Below are 20,581 nucleotides of genomic sequence, written 5' to 3'. Positions count from 1 at the left end.
TCTGACCCCCCTGCACCCAGCGGTTCACTTCATTCTGATCCCTGCCCCCCTCTTCCTCACACACACACAGTGGTTTGCTCCATTCTGGCTTCCTCCACTCTCAAGCCATTCTATGACTTCTATGAAATTGGGGACTATGGGGGGGGGGGGGCGGAGGGGGACGACTGGGGCTTAAGTGGACAGTTTAGAGCCGGAGGGGGGAAACTCAGGGGTCAGCTGAAGGTTTAGGGGCGATCCTGGGGGTCTCCGGGGTCTCCTACTGCCCCGCCGCCGCGGAGCTGCCCACGCGCGAGGCGCTGTCCCGGTGCTGAAACGCGCGGCCGCCGCCGCGGCGCTGTTGGGCTCCTGTTGATGTTCGCCGATTAATGTCAACGAGCCGGGTTTGTTGTTGTTGTTCTTTTGTTTGGTTTTGTTTGGTTTTGTTGTTTGTTTGCTTGTTTGTTTGTTTCTTCATGGAGGAATTCCGTTCCACATCTCTGCTTCTGATGTCTTCTCAAAGTGTTCATCAGAGAGTGGTGGTGAAATTTTGCTGTTCCTGCATTTCATCCTTGAAAACAGTTGTTCACAGATGTGCATACTGCCAAAAAGCAACGGCAGGAGAACGTCATGACTGTGAAGCGGGGGATCTTGTTCTCTGGCAAGACAGGTGTTTTGCAATTCTGATGAAGAGGTACGATCCCTGTTCTGAGTTGAAAATCTGATTGCAATTCAATATGTTCCATTTGAAGATTGGCAGGTGATATATTTATGGTGACTGGAAATTACCCGTTCCACTGCATGTCCTGTGCATCTATTGCAACTTCACACCTGGGAGGGATCAGGACCACATGTTGTCCTGCTTCACACTCACACAGTGATTAAAGTGAAAGGAGTCTACTTAGCTGGAATCAGTAACTCTGTTCTCTGCACTTGCACAATGCATTCTTCCTTGCATTTCCATTCCAGGGAACAGAGAACCTTCGTGTGGCGGTTTAACAGCAGCAGGGAGCTCAGCACCCTGCTCACCCCTGGCCCCTTCGAAACAGAATGGGGAGAAAATATGATGAAAAGCTGACAGCCTGCAAAGTAAGTTAAGGACAGGGGAGCAAATGCACTGGCACGCACTGAGCACTGGCAAAAGAGGCGCAGCAAAGGGACAGTTAACTTACAGCTTTTTGACAGCAGGTGGGAAGCCTGGGCTAGCTTTGGAGCTGGATCTTACTTCAAACATGGTGCTTTTTGAGGAGGGAGTCAGTAGGACACAGCAAGGAGCAGCAGCTCCTGAAGGCTTGAGAAGCCAAAAACAATAACTCAGGCATAGGCCAGCAGCCATGGATCCATCCCACGGTCCCTGCACATGGGGAGCACAATGGGTTCCATTTCTCAGGAGGGGCAATAGGAGTTGAGAAGAGCCCAAGCAGCATGCATGTCTGCAAAGTCCAGTCCAGACTCCTTTCTGCAAGGAGCACACGCTGAAAAGTCCTCCAGATGTGAATACAGTCTGCATGTGAAAATGAAGAAGAAATCGATGGTGGGGGAGTTGGGAAATGTAAATGCCAAAGCATTGTTGATGAAGATGAGTTCAGCTGGCATGCGTGCAGCAGGAGCCTTCAGGCCTGTACTGTTGGTTGATATGGGCAACTGTCACACTTCATTTTTAGGCACATCTCAGTTGGCCCTCAGCAGTGGAGCCAGGAGTCTGCCCCAAGTTTGAGACACATTTTGTGTCTTTGATCTGTCTTGGTGAGAGTGGTTTGAGTTGGGTTATTTATATAGAAACATTTAGATTTGGTGGGAAATTTTGGTGGTAGCTGAACAGTGGGTCTGGATAATCTTGGAGCTCTTTTCAACCTTGGTGATTCTGTGATTTGTCTTTGACAATTTGTGTCAACGTTTCATGTACAATACAGTGATAAGCAATAGATAGAACAATGTTAGAGTTAGTAGAATCAAAACTAGGCGAAGCGTGGAATTAAAAGCTCTTGTTGCCATTGATGACATCCTTCTTCACTCTTCCTGGACATGGTGTATCTCTTCTGTCATGAGGAATGGTGATTACAGGTTTTTCTCCATTATTTCAGATGCATTCTAGCAGTTGGCACAGGTCATCATAGCCGTAGCTAGTTCACTAATATAAGATTCGTTCTGATGGGACTGGAAAGGTGTTGGCATCAAATACTCAATATATAATTAGACTGAAGCAATTGATATGATGTAACTGCAGCTGAATCATTCCAGTTGTATCCCATAATTTTAGTAAAACTGTTACCAAAAATCATAACCAAGAACACTCCAAACCAAATGAGGGCTTAGAAAGCCAACATCAGTTTATTGCAGTGCTGGGTGCATGGAGCATTCCTCCTCCTTGCATGCAGGCTCAGGGATGAAAGCAAGCTCAGTATATACACTAAAAAATGAATATTCTCACAATTCTGGAGAAGTGCTTGCCTATTTCCAGGAAGTCTAATGCATGTTCTAAGACATTGCAAAACTGCCTCCAGCAAGGCGCTGAACTGGGGGAAGGGTCTCAGGTGAGCTCTCTCTTTGCCTGTGTATAGAACTAATGTTGAGAAACATCCTTTTTTTTTTTTTTTCTTTTTTTTTTTCTTCCCCAGGAATAGTTCTCTTTGGAGCCTCTTTGGTGCCCAGCCTTGTTTATCTTGTCTGCCCTTGCCCACCTCTCCTGGGGCTGCCAGGCCTCTGGCTCCAGTCAGAGCTGTCTGCGTTGAGGACAGAGCGGTGCTTCCCCTGTGCTTCCTGCCAGGAGGAGCAGCTCTGCTGCCATAGGCAGCTCTCCACACGCTGGGGTTACCTGACGGCCTCGTCCCAGGGACGCTGCCTCAACTTGGAAGCAGCTGAAGAACAAAGCTTTTACCGCCTCTTCTTGTCAACGGGACCTTCAGACTGAGCTTCCTTCTTTGCAGCGCTGCCCTGCGCCTTCTTGGCCCTGGAGAAAGCCTCACGGGGCACAGAGAAGCAACAACCTCCTCAATAAAAGCACAAAGTTAAACCAACCCAGCACAAACGTGCTGTTTGGAAGTGAGAGTATTTTGGAGCTGCTTTTATTTCCCAATATCCTTGTCTGAGCAAAGAGCCTCTGTAGAGGCAGAGCAGTATCAGTGCCAAGGCAGGAAACAGCTGGAAGGCAAAGAGCGCTGCCCAGCCAGCACGATCCTGGGGGCATCGCAGGGTGCCAGGGAAGCGGATGGGGGTGCTTTGCTCCAGGGCTCCCCTTGTCACTTAGCCCAGGAGGCATCAGCTCCGGATGGCATCAGGCAACTGCTCTGGATTTTGCCGTGAGATGGAAGCGCTTTCCCTGCCCCTGGATAAGGAGGATTAAACAGTGAAAACCCACACGGACCCCATTGCAGTTGGGTTGCTGCTCAATTCCCACCCCTTTCTGCCCTGCTCTCCCCATAGGGAAGCACAACCATTCCTCCAGTGCCAGGAGAGACCACAGCACAGACGTCACGAGCTGGCAGACACACAAGGATGGCACAATTACACGTGGGCACATTTTATTCTCTTGATGCACCATTTCTGCTCAACAGCCAAAGCTTTATGGATTCAAATCCAGTAGCCTTCTCCCCCTCACCCACCCACATTTTTTTGTCTGCATAGCCCCTTTACCACCTCTCACCCACTCTTAGATTTCTAATTTGAGTATTATATCTGTTTGGAGTCTGTTTTCTCAGAAAAAGCCAACAGACAACTCATTCTTTTTTTTTTTTTTTTTTTTTTTTTTCCCTCCCAAGAACCATATAAATTACATGCAAAACATTGTACATAGAGATTAATATCAAAATGCAATACAGATCAGGTGCACTTTAAGCTGGACTCTAGGATATGGCAAACACACCAGGGTACATAGTTTTGAAACCACCTTTTTTTTTTTTCTTTTTTTTTAATGTCATGCATACCACATAATATTCAGTCTTTTGTTTTATATTTTTCTGTTTTTATACAAAAATACCAGTGCTTATTATACTAGTTACTGGAAAAGAAAAAAAAAAAAAAACTCAGCTCTGAGTGCCCTCTTCAAATGAAAATTTTGTCGTGAGAGCGCTGGATAAATATATATATACACACACAAATGTTGTTTCAATACTGTATATATATATATAAATATATATATACACACACATACATATATATAAATATATATATATATAATTAAGGGTAGGAAATAAACTAAAGGCAGTTCCAGCCATGGGCTTCTTCGAACAAAAACCGGTTTTCTTTTCATTGAGCAGGACGATGAGGGAGGCAGGGAACAGCCCTGGCAAAGAGGCGGCGGGTAGGAAGAGCTGCGTGCCACAAACGGCCCCTGTGCTCCGGGGTGACGATGGCACGGCGGCCGGACACAGCGGCGAGGAGCAGCTGCTGGTGCTAGGAGCTTCCTTCCCCGCAGGGACGCGCGGTGGAGCTGCTCCGTCCCCGCAGCCCCTGGCACGGAGGTGCGCTCCCTGGGGCTGGGAGGGGGCTTTCCCCTTGGCCCCGAGTCCTGGCGCAGCAAGCAGCAGTCCTCGAGGGGTTGAGCACTGCAGGACTCGGCCACGGAAAGCCAGAGGCTGCCCATGCTAAAATGCAGTTTATTTATTTTTTCCCTTCTTGAGGCTGTTTCAAAATTCTCCTCGATGCTTATTGCACAAAACCTTTGAAAATTAAGTACAGCCCCTGTGTAAATCAAAGAAAACCTCATCACAGAATGCAAATGCCTACGAATGGCTGTTCGGCACTGCACACAGGACGTGATGTAATGTCTTTGGTACCAATCTGCCCATTTACTTCATGGAAAACACCACCACCAGAGACCCTGTCATTAAGAACTGGATGCAAAATTATGTTCAGAGTGTTTTAATAACGAAGCATTCCAAGGCAAGTTAACACAGATCACAGGGTATGATTTCAGTTCCTGTCTGGCAATGGCACTCATTGCAGTTCAAACAAAGCGAAAAACAAAATCTCCCCCTCTTCCAAGGCATGTCGCAGAGTCCCCACAGTCCATGCTGCTGCCCATGCCTCTCCAGCAGAGCACCCATCTCCCCAAATGTTTGTTTGTTTTTATAATGTCCTCAATAACTTAACCCAATAATTGTCCTCTGCCAGTATATCATTGAAACCAAATAAGAAAAAATACTTTACATGAAAGATGTATGCACAATAAATGGCTTACCTTAAGCAACCAGCCATACCAACATGATTTATATATATATATATATATATATATATACACACATATAAATATATATATATATATAAAAACTTGTCCTCCAACTAACACCTAGTATAAAGATGGCTGCTCAGAGAAAAGGAGGCTGACTGGCATCAATGGCAACACGCTGGCACTTGGAATTGCCATCTCAGTCAGCAGCCACTGCAGATGCAGGACCCTAAGATTTTTATTATTATTATTTTTTTTTTTACTTTAAACAAAATACATATGGCTGACGTAAAAATATCAGTTTCTGATCTAAAGAAAACTAGACTTCTTTTTTTGCATAATATTTATCTATAATGATTTCTCCCCCCCTCCTAATATGGAAACTAGGACAACAATAAAGTATCAACTAACAAACAACCAGACCCCTATGGCAACCTGCTGGTCACAGGCCTCTGGGAGGGAATTAAGCACCTCCAGAGTTGGCTTTGTGTTGTTTTTCATTGGCTTAAGTCTTTTTTTTTTTTTTTTTTTTTTTTTTTTTTTTTTTTGGTTTTCCTGTTTGTTTTTAAATAGGTCTGAGGTAATTAAAAAGAAAGGAAAAAGAAAAAAAAAAAAAAAAATAGCACCCTCCCTCCCCCAACACATATAATAAATATTTATGTAAGCCTCTAAGATTTTTTTTTTTTTTTTTGCAAGCACTTAAAATAGAAAAAAACGTGATCTTTCGAGCAATGTCACCTTCAGTACGGAACCAAACCCCACGAGCATCCCTTCCCCACACTGCCGCACAGCGGCACGCTGCGCCTTCCTACCCACAGCATTTGTTCGTCTCGCATGCAGAGGAAGGGGAGGACAGCAACGGGTTTGTCTGCACGGGCAGGGCTGGTGTCTCAACACTGAATTTGCAACTGAGATGGGCAGTGGTGGCAATTTCTCCTCGCTGCTGGCAGTGAACTGAGCCCAGCCTTCACGCCCCCCTTGGCGGCGCTGGGCAGGGCAGCAGGGCCTGGCCTCGGCGCCTGGGTCCTTCCCTGCTTCCACCCCAAGGAAGGGATGGCTCAGCGCTGGGCTGGAAACAAAACAAAGACACTTGGTTTTTGCTGTTGTCATTAAGTAACACTTATTTCTTGGCAAAGTAGTGGGCCCTCGCGTGGCAGGCGGTGCTGCAGGCAGTGCTCAGAGAAGGCACGGGAGATTCTGCTGTGCGTTCTTAACGGAAAAGGAAAGAAGAAACCAGCCAGAGCACCCCCTCACAGATACCTACAGGGACAGAGGCCGGGCAGACAGCACAGCTAGTTACCGCCATGTTCTCTCTGCTTCCAATCAAACCTACTGGGACAAGGGACAGAAGGCAGCAGAGCTCTTTTCAGCCCTGCATACTAGGGGACAACGACCAAGGGACCGCACTCACGGGGAAAGAAACCAAGCCCAAACAAAGCAAAAATCCTGCCTCCTGCCCACTCTTGGCTTGGCAAGATGGCTAGAGCCAGGACACACAGGACACAACCTACAGCTGCTGCCCTGCAGAGGAACAGTTACTATAGACCAAGGAGAGGCAGGACGCAGGGTGAGGAGAGAACCTCCAGCAAGCAAGGCCCACAGCACTTCTGGAAGAGCTGCAGCCGACCAACAAACCCAGCACCAACATCAAACTGCAGGAGTGCTGTGGAAACCAACAGGTCTCCCCACAGCCACAGAGATCCCTTTCCTTCTAGGGCACAACTCAACTTGTTCTTATGATCTGAGAGCCGCCCCAGCCACACCAACAACATTTATTCTCCATTCACACTTAAGAAGTGACACGCAGAACCGGTGGGTCCAGCTGGAGCATCCCCTGGGTTCCTCCTCACCTGACACAGCTTTCACTGCGAGGCTGATGATTACTCAGCCCAGGAGGAGTACAGACAATCCAAAGCAGGCAAAAGTCCCTCTGCTCCTGAGAGTGGGAACTGCTAAAGCTCCCCAGAGCTCTCGCCAAAACGCTGCACAGGTGACCACGAGCAAAAGAGACGCAGCTCCTCTAACAGAAAGCACCCCGTTTCTCACTGTTTCTTCTTCACCATGCTTGACCTGCCATTCACCTCCACCTTACTTCATGGCAGGGAGAAAAAGGAAAAAAAGGAAAAAATAAAATCAAGCCCTCACAACCAAACCAAGCCACCTTCATTCCTTGTCTACCAGAGACTGCTTTGGAAACAGACAGCAATGTGTGCACACAAGAGGAGGAGCTGTAAAGGCTGGGTACCATTTGTCAAGGTGGAAGACTGGTGTACATCCCTGTCTGAGCAACCTGTGAGTAAACACCTTCCTCCCGACTGTTTTTTTTTTTCTTTTTTTTTTTGTTTTTGTTTTATTTTTAGGCTTTTTGCACTACAGTGCTAACTCCCCCAACTTCCCACTGTGAAGTAACTGGGGGCAAATCCCACAAGCAAAGAACAAACCCCCAACATTGGAAGAAAACCTTAAAAACCACAAGTGAAAAAGAAAGTCACAAGTGCACCTCAGCCCTCAGGCAGGGACTGTGCATGTAAGACTACAACAATTTGAGCTTCCTTGGAACATGCATTTTTCAACGTGAAAACCCCCTGCAGGCACATGGAGCCCAACTCTCAGAGAGGAAATAACCTGGCTGTTTCACTTGGGCAAGTACCACTGAAAACTAGGGGCAAAGATGCACGATGCCCCCTCTTCTAATTCTCAGCATCATGGTACTCTGGTTCCCACAGCTAAATCATAGTAAAAAACAAAACAAAACAAAACAAAAACAACCCCAAATGATATACTTATGAGCAGTTTGACACAAAGTGACTGCAGCTTGTGATCAGTTACTGATGGCAACATCACGCTGGACGTGGGGCGAAGGTGGAGGAGGGCGGTGGGAGGGGGGTTGAAGTTCTAAGGTCAAACCGATGTCTCCAAGCTGTGAAAGAGGCTTTCAGGCTCCACAAAGTTGACCTCGGTTTGATCATTGTCCACTGCGTTGTTATTTCTGTTGAGGGATGAAGATCCACCCAGGCTGCCCCCACCTCGCTTTGTGAGTCCGTCGGTCTCGGGGTCATCTTCGGCGCTGTCAAGGAATGGTGTTCGAGGCTCATCTTCCTCCAGGATGAACTCCGGGTGTGTCATGAAGTTATGGATGGAGCTTCTGGACTCAGGTTTCTCGAGGCCTTCATACAAGGAGCTACGGAACGCATTCACCACCTTGATCTGCCAGCAGGCGAGGGTGCAGAGCATGGGGATAAATAAAAGAGGGGTTAGTAGCAGCCATGAGGCTGGAGCTCCCGGGAGAAAATACAAAAAAAAAAAAACAAAAACAAAGGGACAATAAAACAAAAAGGACAACAACAATGATCACCACCACGGAACAGACAGGTAAGTCAAAATGAGAGATCTATGGTGAACTAGGAGGGCCAACATGGACCAGACCAGGCACAAGGTGTGTGATGGGGAGTCAACTGACTTTCTTGCTTCAGAAGCTGCAAGAAAAGACAAAAAAAACCTCAAAAACAAACAAACAAAAAAACGAAACGAGATCATTTTGAATGAACAGAAGCCAAACTGCATTAGTTGTCATTATGTGTGCGCACGCATATCTGTGTGTGTAAACAAGGACAAAAAAGTGGCACTACAACTCAAAAAAGAGGTGGGTTAGACAAACAGTGGGTTTGCTTCAAGGCAAAAAAAAAAAAAACCTACTGTGGGAGCAATGTGTTTGTTCTGTTTTTAGACCTACAGAAAGGAACGGGCTTTAACAAGGTGTCACAAACTTTCCAAGCCCACGTGAAGCTGTAGGTCCAAATAGATGCCATGAGTAGCAAAATAGGACCCAATGAAACATGCAAGGAGGAAGCCAGATGCACGTGAGCTTCCCTGCACTGCAGCCAGAGATCCCAGGCTGGAGCTCCGCATCCTGCCCTGCATGTGCCAAAGAGGTCTCAGCAATCCCCCAAGGCAGATTCAGCTGTTCTTTTCGGAGCTCTGCACACACAAGAAATCCAAAACCTCACTAGAAAGCTTGGCCACTTGCTGCCCTGTGAAACCACTGGGTTTCCATTGCTGCCAAAAAGCAAGGCATGACAAGCAAGAGATCCAGAGCCCAGTTTGCATAGCTGGGGTCCTGCTGTGCTGCACTGGGCGGGGGGGAGGGAGAGCTCTGGAAATGAGCCAGGACACAGCCAGCACCAAATTCACTGCTCTTGCCAGCTCCTCTGCAAGTGCAGCCTTGTGCTCTTCCAGTCCCTCCCTGCATGACAGGTGACAAGCATCAGATCCTAGGGGTGAGGGGGCACTGCTGGGGGCTCAGCAGGCAGCTCTCCCTGCAGCCCCGCGCCCACACACCATGCACAGGGCAACCAATGCATGCACCTGCAGGGCTCCAGCTCTTGCAGATGACTGGGGGCTGCAATCACTCAGAAGATGTCAAAAGACAAACTGGATGAACGCTGCAGTATGCAGGCTGACAAACAGCTGAAGGCTCCCAAGTTAAGAAAGACCCGGTGAAACCACACTCCCTGCTTTGCCTTTTTATTACAAAGCCAAGAGCCGTGCAGCACACAGGGCTCCTCCAAAGCGGCTCTTGGATGACTCCATGGCAGCTCCCACAGATACTCTGCTTGCTGCTTCTCCCCCAGTGCTCCCACCTTGCTGGGGCTCACACCAGCATACTGCTGGCTCGTGTCACTGCCACTGGGCACTGCCTTAGCCATCAGTGACCCCTCCCCACAGCAGCACCGCTACTCTTGCTCCATCTCCAGGCACACAGAAGAAGAAAGCAGCTCCAGCACCTAAGGAACTCTATTAACTCCCTTCCATATCCCCTGGGGAACAAATGGAAGGAGAGCTGTAGATCACACAGAACAGATATTTCTCTAAAGCACCCTCATGCTGCAACCCTTGCAGCCTCCCCATCACACAGCAGGGGAAGCAGAGAGCTCGAAGAGCTGCTAGAGGAGAATGAGCTATGCAGCCCCTTGCAAGCTGATGCTGAAAGTGTATGTTGCCACTTCTTCAGGAACCATTAGAGGCTGGGAAGCACATCAAACCCAGCACAGCTAGAGGGAGCCTCCGGGGATCATTGGCTTCAGCTTTAATAGCACTGACAGAAGCAAACCAGAGAAATTACTCAAACACAATTCTTATGCCTGAAACTCAGGAGGTTTACCTGCACAATGCTCCAGGGTTCCCTCAGCACAGGGGATGCGCTTTTGATCTGCTCCGCATCAGGCTCAGAATGACGCTGATACCCCACACCAGGGCATCCCCACAGATGCAGCACATCCTAGCTAGAAGTAAACAAACCTGCTCGGAGCCCACGAGCTGGATGTCAGGCACTCAAGAGGAAGTACCACCATGAAGCTGGAGCACCAGCTGTCCTGTGACAACTGAAAGTTTCCATGGCTGGAAAAAGGGATTCAGAGCCGTTTGCTGCACAAGCGAACACAGCAACATCCTAGATAAAGTCAGGATTTAATGTGAGTGCACAAGACAAGGCAGACCGCTGAGCAGACCACCTGGTACTGAGACCAACAGTGCAGCACTTCATCAGCACCTCAAGAAGAGCAACTGCAAGTGCTGACTGCCCTGACGTGGTGTATAAAAGCCACAGAGAACCAGCCTAACCCACCTAGACAGTGCCTCGGTGCCTGCCAAGCACAGCAGGGAGTGCAGCACGAGCTCTGGAGCAGTCGCACAGCTCTCCCTTCCCCACCACTTGCAGCACAGGTGAGCCCAGATCCCACCTGTCATCCTACACCATCTGCTCTGCCAGAGCAGCAGCTTTTTCCATATACTCGTTGATTTAACCATCTCTTGAACCACTGTTGCAAGATTAATCCAAGAAGCTGTTCCTTCGTTAAAAGAACTTTACATAAGCTTTACAGTTCACTCTCATTTTGCACCATCACCACTGTAGAACCACTGTGCACAACGAGGTGGAAGTGACATCTCCTGCACCACGACTGCTGAACCCCACCATCCCAAACCAGGTCCAACCAGACACGAGGTGAGCTCTGCCAACCACCTCTTGGAGGGCCCTCCCGAGATCTCCCTTTCGTCCATTGGCTCCAACAGAGCACACAGGGCTGCTGAGGTCCAGCCCTGGAAAACTCATCCCAGAAATGAAGTGGAAGACAGCAAGACACTGTTAATCTGTAGAGGGAACTGGAGCTCAGAGCAAGGGAAGGAAAGCAGCAAAGGGAATAGAGAAACATCTAGACAGAAAACAGAGGGAAGACTTAGCAGCTTGGGTTAGCTGTTGGTGAAGTTGTTTGCTGCCTGGAAGGACACTTGCTATCCAAAATACCCCCTGCTGCAGAACAGGGAGAAAATTAATCCACAGACTGAAAAAAAACTGCATTGTGATTTTGCCCATCCAAACACCCTGCCCTGAGACCCCTCTAATAGGTTTTCTTCCAGTCAGAACGTCTCGGTGCAGAGATGACCAGAAGGCAGCCGTGCTGCTTCAGAAACACTGGGGTTAAACAAAACTCAGGTATCAGTGTTGACTAAAGAGAGAGAAAAAAAATTATACAAAAGTTCTCTCTTCTCCACCACACTGTGTAAACATTGGAGACTGAAAGCTGCTTAAAAAGTCACTCAGGGTATTTCCTTAATAAGAACAGAAGAAGGTAAAATGACTGTGCAATAAAAAAGCCAATTATCTGAGAAAGATGCACTACCTACTGACAGCCCTGCAGACAGAATCCTCACTCACGTGCTCGTGGGCCATTACTCTGCTCATAACAAACACAGGGCACCATAACAGATCAAGATTTGCTTTGCTCTGGAAACCTATTGCCAGATGCAAGATCCAGCTTTGTCCAGCCATGTTTTCCGTCCCATTTGCATGCAGAAAGCTGTGGGCACAGAATAGAGCAGCCAGCCCTGCTGAGCTGCTGCACAGGGCAGCGATGCTCCGGGGCCACCAGGGGACCAGCAGAGCCCCCATGCCACCCTTGCAGAGCAGGGGACACACTTAGGTGTGCTCCTCGCCACAGCATCATTTACACTTCTGCTGAGCTGCTGCACATTTGCGCAGCCCAAGGTTTTCTCCAGCCTCAGGGCTGGGCTCTGTGGGACCCTGGGGGTGTGAGTACTCCAGGCTGGGCACGAAGCCCTCCATCCTATCCCACAAGGCATGCAGGTTAACCCTGGGATGGGGAGGTTGCTTGCTGAACAGGTGGGCCTGGTTGTGGGTGAGTGATGCAGAGCACCCAACTGCTCCTGCACTGCTGAGCATGGTAGGGTGCAAACCCCACTGTCACTCACACACACGTGGCGAGAGCAGAGAGCATGCAGGCAGCACGGCCCTGCGGCCCAGCCAGCCCCAACAGTGTGCTGACTGCTGTGGGAAGGGCCGAGAGGTTGCTTTGCTTCCACGTGAAGGGCTCTGGAAAAGCAACCTCTCCAGCAGCTCCTGGGGCTGTGCAGGGCCCCACTGCAAAGAACTGGCAGCGTCTGGGCACAAACAGCACTCCCTTCTCACAGCGGTGCTCTGAATTGCTCAGAAATTAGCATGGTTCTTTCAGCCAGAACCACCAATTTGGCACCTCCCTCCCCCTCCCCCCAACCCAATCAGGAGGGGGGACTCACATGTCAGTCCTGCAAAGGAGAAGAGGTGAAAAAAACAAGGAAGCAACAAGGAATGGGGTGAGGGAAGGACCAAAAAGTATCACCAACTTATTAAGGATTCAGCACCTCTTTTTTTTTTTTAATAAATAAATAAACAAACACCATCTCCCACCCCATCCTTCACTTTAGAAAACAGTGGGTCAGAGGGAAAGAAAGCAGGCTGGGTCAGGTTGTGCAGTGCTCTGTGGTTATTAGAAGTCATGCATTGTAATAGACTATCACTCACTGCCCGCAGGAGGAGATGCAGCAGCAGCAACAGCAGAAGTGGTGGGAGTGGAATTGACGGAGGAAAGAGCTACATGGGTTGGGCTAGAAACATTTTTTACATCGTGGTGCTGGCTCACGATGGAAGGCTGTCTCCTGAGGGCTCCCTGCAAAGAGGAGGCGCCGGTCTGGAATGTGTAAACTACGTCCATCTGCAAAGAATCAGAGAATGAGATAGCATCGTCCCAGCCAGAAACAGAGACAGGGGTCAGGGACAGAGGGAACGGGGTTGGGGCAGACACACAGGGATAGGAAGGAAGAGGATGGAGAGGCGGAGGAGGAAGGATGAGAGAGCCAACACCACCCAGCCCTCACTCCCACAAACCCACACGGGTTTGGTCAGTGCACGGGGGCAGAGGGGAGGTAGGCTTCCAGTCCTTGAGGGTGCAAGAGGTGCAGGGTTCGTTCCACCACCGAGAGATGAGGCGAGGGGGAGCGGCACGAGGAGCAGCCCAGGTCATTCCCAGAGCTGCAGGAGGAGCAGAGACAGAGAGAGAGCAGCGGAGGTGTGAGCTGGCAGCCTGGAAAACTGTACTGAGGAAGAGTTCGTGGTCCCTTGGCCCCACGGGGCTGCGTCCTGGAGTGCAGCAGGTACACAGGACCATAGCGTTCTATGCATTCCAAAGCCTCTCCCCCAGAAGAACACAGGGCCCAGAAGCAGAGCTGGTAGAGCCGGCAGGGAAGCCACCAAGATGCTGCACCCATGGCACACTCCAGGCAGGAGGGACCGAGCAGCACTCAGAAGCTTCCCTGACTCATGTCCCCTCGGCTGCCCCCTGCCCTGTGCCGACCCCTTGCTGCTCCCCTGGGGAAAGGACACTTTCTCCAGATTGCATGCAGCTCTCACACCCTGCTTTGCTCTTTGCCCAGTCTGACATTCATCAGGGACACACCCTGCCCTGGCACGCCAGGCTGGCCACAAGGAACACAGCCTGTTTAAGGCATGCCATCTGGGCACTGACTCCCCTGAAATGCTCAGGTCTGACCTGCTGTTGCTCCACTTGACATATGGGGCACCACAGCCAGAAAAAACATGCTCGAGAGGCCTCAAGATTTGCCAGCAGTTGCAGAGGGGAACAATGCTCCTAGGCACTGCAACAGGTCCACCACAGCTCACAGGACATAGAATCCAGAGCCACGGGCACAAATGCAGGCACAGAGCCAGAAGCACGCCTGACTTTTGGCTGCCCACGCCTATCAGGACATTGGGATTGTTTCCTGACCTGACCCGGGGCTCCCAGAGGCAGCTCAGCCCCTGCCAGCGTTGCCCTTCACCTTGAAACCCTCAAGGCAACATCTCAAAGAGAAGCCAAGCTAACCCAGCCCAAGACAGCTGCCATGCTAGCTCCAGTTCCTGCACTTGGGCCACTTCAGTTGACTTGGTTTGTTGCAAGGCCTGAGAAGTGGGAACAAAGGGTGATACATGAGCCCCAAGCCCCAAGCTTCGCTCCATAAGGCAGCTCTGTCCTGGGCCTCAAGGGAAGAAGGACAGCTCCTCACTGCAGGGACTCCCCCTGCCCCAAACAGCCAACCACTGCGGAGGCAGGGCAGGAAAAAAAACACGAGGACAACAAACACCTTTCAGGGGGAAAAAAAAAAAGTCAGAGAAACAATTGATGCAAAAACCATATTAACCAATTCTCTTCCCTTTCCCTGCTGCAGGGCCAAGAGCAGCAGACACAGAGCAGGAGAGCTGGCAAGGAGGATGGCGAGAACCCTCCGAGGGCAGCAGGAGGTGATGCTCATCCACAGCCATCCCCTTGGAGCAGGGCTCTGCTCGAGGACTGAGGGAGCCAGGCTCAGCCTGAGGTCCTGAGCTCAGAGAGCACAGTCAGCTCCTGGAAGCACCAGCAACCATCTGGCAAGGGGAAGACGCCTTCCCCAGACACCTCAGACTGCCTTAGGCTGATACCAGCTCACATCAGCCTGGAGTGGAAGACAGCCCTGCTGTAAGAGCCCCAAGGGAGAGTGCTCAGTGCTCCACGCTGCAGCTCCACTGGGCTGATCCCTGCCAGGATCACTACAGCTCCAGCACTACTCTGCTACCAATGAGGTGGCCATCGGCCACATTCTGCGTCAAAACAGAACTCGTACCACCCCCTGCCCACCCCAGGCTGTCCCAGAAAGTCAGACTATCCTGGTTTCCGAAAACCAGGACAGACCCAGAAAGGCACAGGTGGTGGGAGAAGTCTAGCCCAGGAGGTGATGGCATCCTCTGAGCAGTGGCTGTCACATCTTTCCAGACGGAGCCCTGGAAAGAAAGGGAAAAGGAGAAAGAGAGAGAAGAAGGGCCCACAGGACCCGCTGCCCCACATTACCTGCGTCTGTATCCTGTTGAGACCCCTGAACCACAGGATCTGCCCACGCCGCAGCTCCATCTCAGCGTGGTCGATCTCATCCACATCCTCTGGCAGCTCTTCCTCTGGGATCTCCTCCTTGGTGATGCCGTGCCCAGCTTCCTTGAGGAATTTCAGGTGGCTGGTAGGGACTGTGCAGATCAGCTGGGGAGAGGCAAGGAGAGCAGCTCAGCTGAGACAACCCACATCTCAGGCAAGCAGGGTGAGAGCAAGGAATCTACCAGCAGCTTCCTCTCTGGTGGTATGGGGTTGGGATGGAGCATCACCATCCTCAGCTTTGAACAAAGAGAATCTAGGGAGAATCTGAGCACTGAAGTGGTGGGAAAAGGAAAGGTGGGCTTGGCTAGGGTTACAGCTGGGCAAGGAGGAACAGCTGCTTAGTTTTCATATAGGCTGGCTCTTACCTGGCCCCAGAGGAGCTCTCCCACTCCAATAAATATACACCAGAACCACTGGCTCAGGGTGAGCCCAGAGCAGCTGAATGGCTTCCCACCAAACTCCACAATGATGATCTACAGCACAGGAGAGTACAAGTCACACACTGGAAACTTAGAGGGATACAACGATCAGTAGTCATGGGAAGAAAAGGTCTTCCAGACCCACAGATCATAAGATAAGCATTGGAGCCTCCCATCTAGACCAGTAAGGCCACCAGAGATGCATGCTGGCTAGCCAGCCCCAGAACCTCCCAAGCCACTCCAGACCCCAGATGTCAGGTTTGGAGTCATTGAGAAGCTGCAGGAGAAGAGCAAGGTAAAAGAACAGAGTCGTGGTGAGGAAGTGCAGCACATACTGGTCCTCCCCGCATCACTGTCCCCTCCCAGTTCCACCACCCATCCTTTTCCCCCCCCCACGCTGCTCCCACACACCCTCACCTGGGCTGCAAACGTCCCCAGCACCACTGTGCAGAAGATGGGATTGCGGTAGATGGCCTCAAAGACATTCCTCTCCCCGTGGATCTTGCGTGCATTGATCTCATTGAATAACTGCATCATGACGAAGGTGTTGAAGACAATGGTGTAGTGCTCGGTGGGTGGGGAATGCAACGGGGCGTTCCGGCCACTGTCAATGTCAAACAGTTTCTCCCCTAAGCAGACAAGGGGTTTGGGGTGGGACACAGGCAGGGAGAAAAGAAACAGGATCTCATCTTCTCTGCACTGGTGGAGGTAGAATTGGAGTCCAAGGTTCTCAGTGAAGATCCCCTGACCCAGCTGGACTCCCCGACACCAGCCCCAATCAACCATCATTTCCTTAAAAAGGCCATAAAAATTTGGAAAATATGCTTCCCTGGCTGGAACCACCAGCCACTGATGGACAAAACAAACCCATGCAGTCAGCATAAGTACTCGTGATTATCATACCACCACCTCCCACCCATTACAGGAGCTCTGTGCTGCCTTGGGGGTTACTGGGTGACAGCTCAGAACAAACAGCCCCTAACACCGGCAAGGATCTGGGGGCAGTCCACCCCTTCCCTCCACCCTCTCCCCCCAGTTTCTTGGGGGTCTCAGAGCTCACCCACAAAAAGCAGTGTGAAAATGATAGTCAGCTGGTACACAGCGTGCCCCAGGATGTTCTTCATCATGGTGCGGGAGATGAGCGGCTTGTTGCGGCCATACGGCTTGCGGAGCAGCAGGGATTCAGATGGGGGCTCCGTTGCCAGGGCTAAGGAGGCAAAGGTGTCCATGATGAGGTTCACCCACAGCATCTGCACAGCTTTCAGGGGAGAATCCTGCAGGGAGAGCGCGGACAACATGACATAGCGACTAAACCAGCCCATTTTCACCTCTGTTTTGCAAGGTGCTCCGCTCTCCTCCTGCCGAGAGCAGCAGCTCCATACCTGCGTGATGCAGGCGCCCGTGAAAGCCACGATGACAGCCACCACGTTAACTGTCAGCTGGAACTGCAGGAACTTGGAGATGCTGTCATAGACGTTGCGACCCCACATCACTGCCTTGACGATGCTGGTGAAGTTGTCATCCGTCAGGATGATGTCTGAAGCCTCCTTTGCAACATCAGTGCCTGCAATGCCCTTAAGGGCCAGGGAGGAAGTGGGCAGGGGTAAGTGACAGGACAAGCTCCACGCCCAGCTTTACAATGCTGCTTCTTCCCAGAAAATGCAGTGTATCAAACACACCCTGCAATGCCCTGCAAGGAGACAGTTCCCCATTGTTTTCCCTTCTCTTGAGACTTGCAAGACCTGTCTTGGATGGAAATGCCTGACTTTTGCAGGGCACGAGCTTCAGAGAGAAGCTGGGCAGAGCAGCACAAGGTTACTGTTTGACTGCTGCTCTGGGGGAATGCGAGCAAAGCCCAGCGGTCAGGGTCTGATCCCACACATGGGGGCACAGAGCATCGCTGCACAATTATCAAGGAAGACAGCCTTCTGCTGTCCCCTCACAGGCTCCCGCTCCTGCTGTGCCCTGCATGGGCAAGCATCAGGCTCTGTCCAGCAGCTGCCTCATGCTTGGAGATGTAAACTAACAATTCAGTGGAAAGCAGTTACACTCCTCAGCTATTGTTTGTTGCCTCCTTCAGGCAGGGCAAAGAAAAGCAGTGAGGCAGATCGGGGCTCTTTCAGTGCAAATCAACTCCAGGCAAGCACCAGCACTGTGACTGGATTCTGACTTGTCCATTACGAGCCTGGTGCACAGCTGTGAAGCTGAACCAATGCACAGTGAGCTCTGTCCCAGGCTGGCTCTGTGCAAAGCTCTGGTGCTGCACCAGCACCTTACCAACTTCAGCCTCACACTGCCCCCCTGCAGTGCGTCAGAGAAACCCACCCCTAACCCAGGCTATTGGAGAACTGTTTTCCAATCACTTGCTAGCAGTCCTAGAAGGTTCCTGAAACCTCGCACCAACCTCTGGACAGGTTTATTTCTCCATTTTAAGCCCTTAAGGAAGATCTGAAAAAAGAGTTTCACCGCTGCAGAGAGAATTTAAGTGCTCATAACAATCAAGTAGATCTTCAGATCCTCTCCCTGAAAAGCAAAGGCCACCCCCATAGCCAGGGAGCACCTGCTGGCAAACCCACTGCTCTTCTATACCATAGCAAATCCAACGTCAGCTTTCTTCAGAGCTGGGCCATCATTGGTCCCATCCCCGGTGACAGCCACCACCTGCCGCTGGTCACCAACAGTGCTGTCAATAATTCCTGCAACAGGGGGGGCAAGGAGCGCAGAAAAAGTTAGCTCTGAGGGCAGGCTCCAGCAGAGATCATGCTGCAAAAAGCAGCTGGGCAGAGCTGCCCAGGGCACTTGGGGGAGAGGTGGTGAGCACCAGGAGCAGGCACACACCCACCTTTGACAAGCGTGTGCTTATCTGTTGGGGACGAGCGGGCCAGCACACGCAGCTTGGGCCAGATCTTGTCCAGCTGCTCCTGTTCCACCTGCAGGACAGGGTGGGTGTGAGTAGGCACAGGGCCCCCCGGACACCTTCTGCCTCATCAGAATGTGTCCCTCAAAGCACCCAGCCACCCACAGCAGGGCCCCGCGCTGCTCCCCCACCTCGCCCTTCTCGTTGCGGATAAGCCGGTTGAACTCCTTCCCTTCCAGGCACAGGAAGTCCTCTCCAGGCAGCAGGATGCCACACTTGGTGGCGATGGCACGGGCAGTGTTGATGTTGTCCCCAGTCACCATGCGGACAGTGATGCCCGCACGCTGGCACTTCAGGATGGCATCTGGCACCTGGTGATGGGGACAGGCGAGGGGTGGGCAGAGCACTCAGGCCATGGTCCCAGTGGGATCACAAGCCATTTACATCCACCCTTAGCTCAGGGACAAGATGCTGAACCAACACATCCCACCCAGAACCAGCTCAGCTCCTTATCTGTGAGGGACGGAGAAATCTCTAGGGAACAGAGCACCCTGCTCCTGCCCTCGCAGCCCTGTTTGGAGCAGCCCCCCCAACCCCTGCCCCAAGGGAAGAGAACCTCATTGCCCATCATGAGGCACAGCCAGGCAGCCCACCCGAACAGGGGCATTCCTCCTGCCCCTGCACTGCTCTGGAAGCATGTTGCTACACTAATGGATTTATCTATTACAGAGCAGTGGGGGAAGAGGATATTGGTGAGAAATCTGCAAATTGAATCACAACCTCCAGAGTCAGTGCAGACAGGACATCTGTAATGCAATTCCCAGACCCAGATACTTGAACATCTAATAAGGAAAGATGCAAGCAAGGCAGAAGCGTAGGGGCAAACTCCAAAATGCAATTAAGAGGCAGGTAGCAGAAGGTTTATTGCATTAGGTCAGCTGCCTGCCTGGCACACCGTGATGGAGGCAAATGGGGGCAGCAAGCTGCAAGGTGAAGGAACCAGCTGGTCAGTCCTGCCCTCTCCAGCATTCTCATCACTCCTGACTGGTGCAGGAGTGCTGCCTGCCTCCCTGCACCTGACAATTGCACACGGAACCTGTCGGGCTTCTGCAAAGGGCCGTGGAGCAACAAGGGAGGGAAGTCTGAGTGGAAGCAGGCTGCCACCAGGTCCTTCTGCCTGTGCACGCAAGGGCAATGCCAGCACACAGTAGCATGTTGGTAGTTTGGTAAGGGGCTCATACTCTTAAACATCAAGAAGAGAGGGTCCTGGGCCAGGAGCATGGTTGGGTGATGGGCTGTCAGAGCCACAGTACCTCTGGCCGCACTGGGTCCTCTATCCCCACCACAGCAATGCAGGTCAAGTCAGACAGGATCTCATTCTCACTGTCCCAGTCAGGCTCAGTGTCAGCAGGGAAGTCACGGAAGGCCAGGCAGATGGTCCGCAGCCCATGGCATGCCATGGGCTCAATCACCTTCTTCACCATCTCATCCCGATCCTTCACTTTGAACACCCGGGGGTCACCATTCTTGTCCAGGATCTTGGTGCACCTAACACAGGACCAGGACCAGGACAGGAGGGTAAAGGAGGCTGCCTGTGGCTGTTAAACAATCCATCACCCAGTTTTCCCATCTGTAAAATGAGCACAACCCTCTTACCCAGTACCCTTACAGCCTTACCAAAGACACCTTAAGAAGAGTTAGCACTTTGCACAGCAGCACCTGTTGATGCTCACCCTTTCCCCTTCCCCCTTCTCAAGAGCTGGGTCCCCTTTACCCCACAGCCCCGCAGCCCCCCAGAATAGCTCAACAGTGCATTGAGAGCTCAAAGCCCATGGGACAACTGGGATGGGGAGAGGACCCAGACAGCATGGGG

General features: G+C 51.2%; 1 protein-coding gene and 1 long non-coding RNA gene across 8 annotated transcripts in view; one reads left to right on the top strand and one right to left on the bottom strand.

The window, feature by feature from the left end:
- Positions 1-204: 204 nt before the first annotated feature.
- Positions 205-2,984, top strand: LOC125684116 (uncharacterized). The gene is made up of 3 exons (XR_007373220.1): positions 205-670; positions 946-1,065; positions 2,595-2,984. It is a non-coding gene; the product is annotated as an uncharacterized LOC125684116 (long non-coding RNA).
- A 993-nt stretch (positions 2,985-3,977) lies between these two features.
- The window catches only part of LOC125684077 (plasma membrane calcium-transporting ATPase 4-like), a 37,698-nt gene continuing 21,094 nt past the window's right edge, over positions 3,978-20,581 (bottom strand). For 4 of the 7 annotated variants that reach the window (XM_048925785.1, XM_048925789.1, XM_048925790.1 and 1 more), the window contains 10 exons: positions 20,022-20,256; positions 18,900-19,079; positions 18,694-18,781; positions 18,441-18,547; positions 17,234-17,425; positions 16,912-17,125; positions 16,269-16,480; positions 15,798-15,905; positions 15,355-15,537; positions 3,978-8,350 (listed from right to left, as the gene is read on the bottom strand). In XM_048925785.1, coding sequence (XP_048781742.1) covers positions 8,045-8,350; positions 15,355-15,537; positions 15,798-15,905; positions 16,269-16,480; positions 16,912-17,125; positions 17,234-17,425; positions 18,441-18,547; positions 18,694-18,781; positions 18,900-19,079; positions 20,022-20,256 — 1,825 coding nt within the window. In that variant the 3' untranslated portion in view covers positions 3,978-8,044. Of the gene's footprint in view, positions 8,351-12,998; positions 13,189-15,354; positions 15,538-15,797; positions 15,906-16,268; positions 16,481-16,911; positions 17,126-17,233; positions 17,426-18,440; positions 18,548-18,693; positions 18,782-18,899; positions 19,080-20,021; positions 20,257-20,581 lie in introns of all 7 variants that reach the window. The other 3 variants (XM_048925791.1, XM_048925792.1, XM_048925793.1) reach the window with 2 other exon arrangements.

This window comes from Lagopus muta, chromosome 24, assembly GCF_023343835.1.
Source record: "Lagopus muta isolate bLagMut1 chromosome 24, bLagMut1 primary, whole genome shotgun sequence".
Classification (NCBI taxonomy): Eukaryota; Metazoa; Chordata; class Aves; order Galliformes; family Phasianidae; genus Lagopus; species Lagopus muta.
Note: the sequence above shows the minus strand (reverse complement) of the source record. Positions and strands in the feature narration are given on the sequence as shown.